This window comes from Pseudoliparis swirei, chromosome 20, assembly GCF_029220125.1.
Source record: "Pseudoliparis swirei isolate HS2019 ecotype Mariana Trench chromosome 20, NWPU_hadal_v1, whole genome shotgun sequence".
Taxonomy (NCBI): Eukaryota; Metazoa; Chordata; class Actinopteri; order Perciformes; family Liparidae; genus Pseudoliparis; species Pseudoliparis swirei.
The window spans coordinates 466,867-470,909 of NC_079407.1; the positions used below are offsets into that span (position 1 = coordinate 466,867).

Consider the following 4,043-nt stretch of genomic DNA (forward strand, 5'->3'; position numbering starts at 1 on the left):
GACTCTGATGTGGACTCTGACGTGGACTCTGATGTGGACTCTGATGTGGACTCTGACATGGACTCTGATGTGGACTCTGATGTGGACCCTGACGTGGACCCTGATGTGGACTCTGATGTGGACTCTGACGTGGACCCTGATGTGGACTCTGACGTGGACCCTGATGTGGACCCTGATGTGGACTCTGACGTGGACTCTGATGTGGACCCTGATGTGGACCCTGATGTGGACTCTGATGTGGACCCTGATGTGGACTCTGACGTGGACTCTGACGTGGACTCTGATGTGGACTCTGATGTGGACTCTGATGTGGACTCTGATGTGGACCCTGATGTGGACCCTGATGTGGACCCTGATGTGGACCCTGATGTGGACTCTGACGTGGACTCTGATGTGGACTCTGACGTGGACTCTGATGTGGACTCTGATGTGGACTCTGATGTGGACTCTGATGTGGACTCTGACGTGGACTCTGATGTGGACTCTGACGTGGACCCTGATGTGGACTCTGATGTGGACTCTGACGTGGACTCTGACGTGGACCCTGATGTGGACCCTGACGTGGACTCTGATGTGGACTCTGACGTGGACTCTGATGTGGACCCTGATGTGGACTCTGATGTGGACTCTGACGTGGACTCTGACGTGGACTCTGATGTGGACTCTGACGTGGACCCTGATGTGGACTCTGATGTGGACTCTGATGTGGACTCTGACGTGGACTCTGACGTGGACCCTGATGTGGACTCTGATGTGGACTCTGATGTGGACTCTGACGTGGACCCTGATGTGGACTCTGATGTGGACTCTGATGTGGACTCTGACGTGGACCCTGATGTGGACTCTGATGTGGACTCTGATGTGGACTCTGACGTGGACTCTGACGTGGACCCTGATGTGGACTCTGATGTGGACTCTGATGTGGACTCTGATGTGGACTCTGACGTGGACTCTGATGTGGACTCTGATGTGGACCCTGACGTGGACCCTGACGTGGACCCTGATGTGGACCCTGATGTGGACTCTGACGTGGACCCTGATGTGGACCCTGATGTGGACTCTGATGTGGACCCTGATGTGGACTCTGACGTGGACTCTGACGTGGACTCTGATGTGGACTCTGATGTGGACTCTGATGTGGACTCTGATGTGGACCCTGATGTGGACTCTGATGTGGACTCTGACGTGGACTCTGATGGACCCTGGTGGACTCTGATGGACCCTAGTGGTCTCTGATGGACCCTGGTGGACTCTGACGTGGACTCTGATGTTGACTCTGATGTGGACTCTGATGTGGACCCTGACGTGGACCCTGACGTGGACCCTGATGTGGACCCTGATGTGGACCCTGATGTGGACTCTGACGTGGACTCTGACGTGGACCCTGACGTGGACTCTGATGTTGACTCTGATGTGGACCCTGACGTGGACCCTGACGTGGACCCTGATGTGGACTCTGATGTGGACCCTGACGTGGACCCTGACGTGGACCCTGATGTGGACCCTGATGTGGACCCTGATGTGGACTCTGATGTGGACTCTGACGTGGACTCTGATGTGGACCCTGATGTGGACTCTGATGTGGACTCTGACGTGGACTCTGATGTGGACTCTGACGTGGACTCTGATGTGGACCCTGACGTGGACCCTGACGTGGACTCTGACGTGGACTCTGTTGGTCCTGCAGATCGGGGGCTGGAACCTGACGGGTCCCTGGGAGAAGGAGAACTTCATGGAGGTCCTGAAGGCGGTCTCCGGTCCGTACCGGGCTCAGCCCTTCTTCAGCGTCGGAGTCAACGCGGATCCCAAGAACTCCAACAGTAACGTCATCCAGGTAAACCGGCACCAGACTGGACCAGAACCAGACCCAGACTAAACCAGAACCCAATTGGACCGGAACCAGACTGGACTAGACTGAATCAAAACCAGGCTGGGCCAGAACCAAATTAGACCGGAACCCGATTGGACCAGAACCAGACTGGAGCGGAGCTGGTCCCAGCTGGAGGTGTGCTCCTCTCAGCCGATTGGTCCCCAGGTGAGTGACTCACCTGCCGGCTTCCTGTCTCCAGCTGGACCAGTCCGGGCTCTTCCTGCCGTCCAGAGACTACTACCTGAACAGGACGGCCAACGAGAAGGTGAGGCCTCCAGGTTCACTCAGGGGGCGTGGCCTCTGAGCCACGGAGGGGGTCCACGATGACGTCATGCGGTGCACCTGCAGGTGCTGGTGGCGTACCTGGGCTACATGGTGGAGCTGGGCCGGCTGCTGGGGGGGCCGAGCGGCACCACGCTGGTCCAGATGCAGCAGATCCTGGACTTTGAGACGGCGCTCGCCAACATCACCGTCCCCCAGGACCAGCGCCGCGACGAGGAGAAGATCTACCACAAGGTCACCGTCTCGGAGCTGCAGGTGAGGGCGGAGCTCCAGCTGAGGGCGGAGCTCCAGCTGAGGGCGGAGCTTTTAGGTGCAGCTACCGTGACTATCTCTCCTGCTGATTGGTACAAAGTCACATGATCAGAGGCCGTGTCTCCTCCCGGACCCTTGAGCACTTGGTCACTGCCTTTCAGTGCTTAGGGCGCCACCCTGACCACCAGCAGCACCAGAGCACTGAGTCCCCGCATGGCGCCCTGCCAACGGGCAGAACATGCAGTGTAAACGATGGACACTACTCGCCCTCAACGGGCGCCATCTTGGCTACGGCGGAAGAGGAGGAGCCCTTTCGCCAGCTTTTCATTTCTAAAACAATGGCGGACGAGATGCTCCGTAGCATGTGCGTCGACCACGAGGCTCCTGCCGCGATGGTGGAGGTATGGCAGTTTCCACATGGGGTGGAGAAAGGTAAACAAGGGACAACAAGAGGGCAAGAGGTGCATTCTGTCACTTTAAGGGTCACGGGATCGCGAGCAGATTTGCGTCCGTCACTCCGCCAAGTGGTGAACGTGAGAGTTCCATGTGAGACTCATCAGACGCACTAAGATGTCAGGGCTCTGCAGTGCAGTGAGCTTCGTGTCCGGTAGGAGACACAGCCTGAGACTCCATCCTGATCACAGAACATGAGCTAACAGGCTAACAGGCGAAAACAAGATGGCGTCTTCTTTTCCTTCCTCTCACTTCCTGTCTTCATAACTCTGTCCTCTTGTTCCCTTCGTGTGAGGAGGACAGAAGGACACTGAGCTGAGGTCTGCCCGTCTGCCTCTCTGCCTGCAAGTCTCTCTCTCTCTCTCTCTCTCTCTCTCTCTCTCTCTCTCTCTCTCTCTCTCTCTCTCTCGCTCTCTCTCTCTCTCTCTCTCTCTCTCTCTCGCTCTCTCTCTCTCTCTCTCTCTCTCTCTCTCTCTGTCTCTCTCTCTCTCTCTCTCTCTCTCTCTCTCTGTCTGTCTGTCTCTCTCTCTCTCTCTCTCTGTCTGTCTGTCTGTCTGTCTGTCTGTCTGTCTCTCTCTCTCTCTCTGTCTCTCTGTCTCTCTCTGTCTCTCTCTCTCTCTCTCTCTCTCTCTCTCTCTCTCCCTCTCTCTCTCTCTCTCTCTCTCTCTCTCTCTCTCTCTCTCTCTCTCTCTCTCTCTCTCTCTCTCTCTCTCTCTCTCTCTCTCTCTCTCTCTCTCTCTCTCTCTCTCTCTCAGCGTGAGAGGATGTGTGACTGCGGAGCAGAGGAGCATTGCTGGTTTAAAGGTGGTTTGTCCACGCTAAAGAGTGACTGGGTCTCCAGGTATGTTTGCTGTGAGTGTGTGTGGGTTCACCCGACTGTCTGTGTGAGTGTGTGGGTTCACGGAGGGATTGTTTTGTGTGTCTGTGTGAGCGTTAGCGGCGAGCTAACGGGAAGCTAGCGGGGAGCTAGCGGGGAGCTAGTCATGGAGGATATGAGTTTCCTCACGCGGGAACACGGCATTCGAGTGGCGCCGAGTTTCCCGTGCTCGGAAGAGGAGGAGGAGGAGGAGGAGGAGGAGGTGGGGCTGGCAGTGGGCGACGTGGTCGTGACGGCTGCGTGAGGTCCGCTGCCCGTATGAACGGAGCGGTGGTTCTGTTTTTAGACAGCATGGGAAAAGTGAACGAG

At 56.7% G+C, this 4,043-nt stretch overlaps 1 protein-coding gene across 1 annotated transcript in view; it reads left to right on the forward strand.

The window, feature by feature from the left end:
• Positions 1 to 1,627: 1,627 nt before the first annotated feature.
• ece2b (endothelin converting enzyme 2b) overlaps positions 1,628 to 4,043 on the forward strand; it is an 18,246-nt gene continuing 15,830 nt past the window's right edge. Inside the window, exons 1-3 of the mRNA XM_056441165.1 lie at positions 1,628 to 1,834; positions 2,070 to 2,135; positions 2,219 to 2,407. Coding sequence (XP_056297140.1) covers positions 1,628 to 1,834; positions 2,070 to 2,135; positions 2,219 to 2,407 — 462 coding nt within the window. The remainder of the gene's footprint in view (positions 1,835 to 2,069; positions 2,136 to 2,218; positions 2,408 to 4,043) is intronic.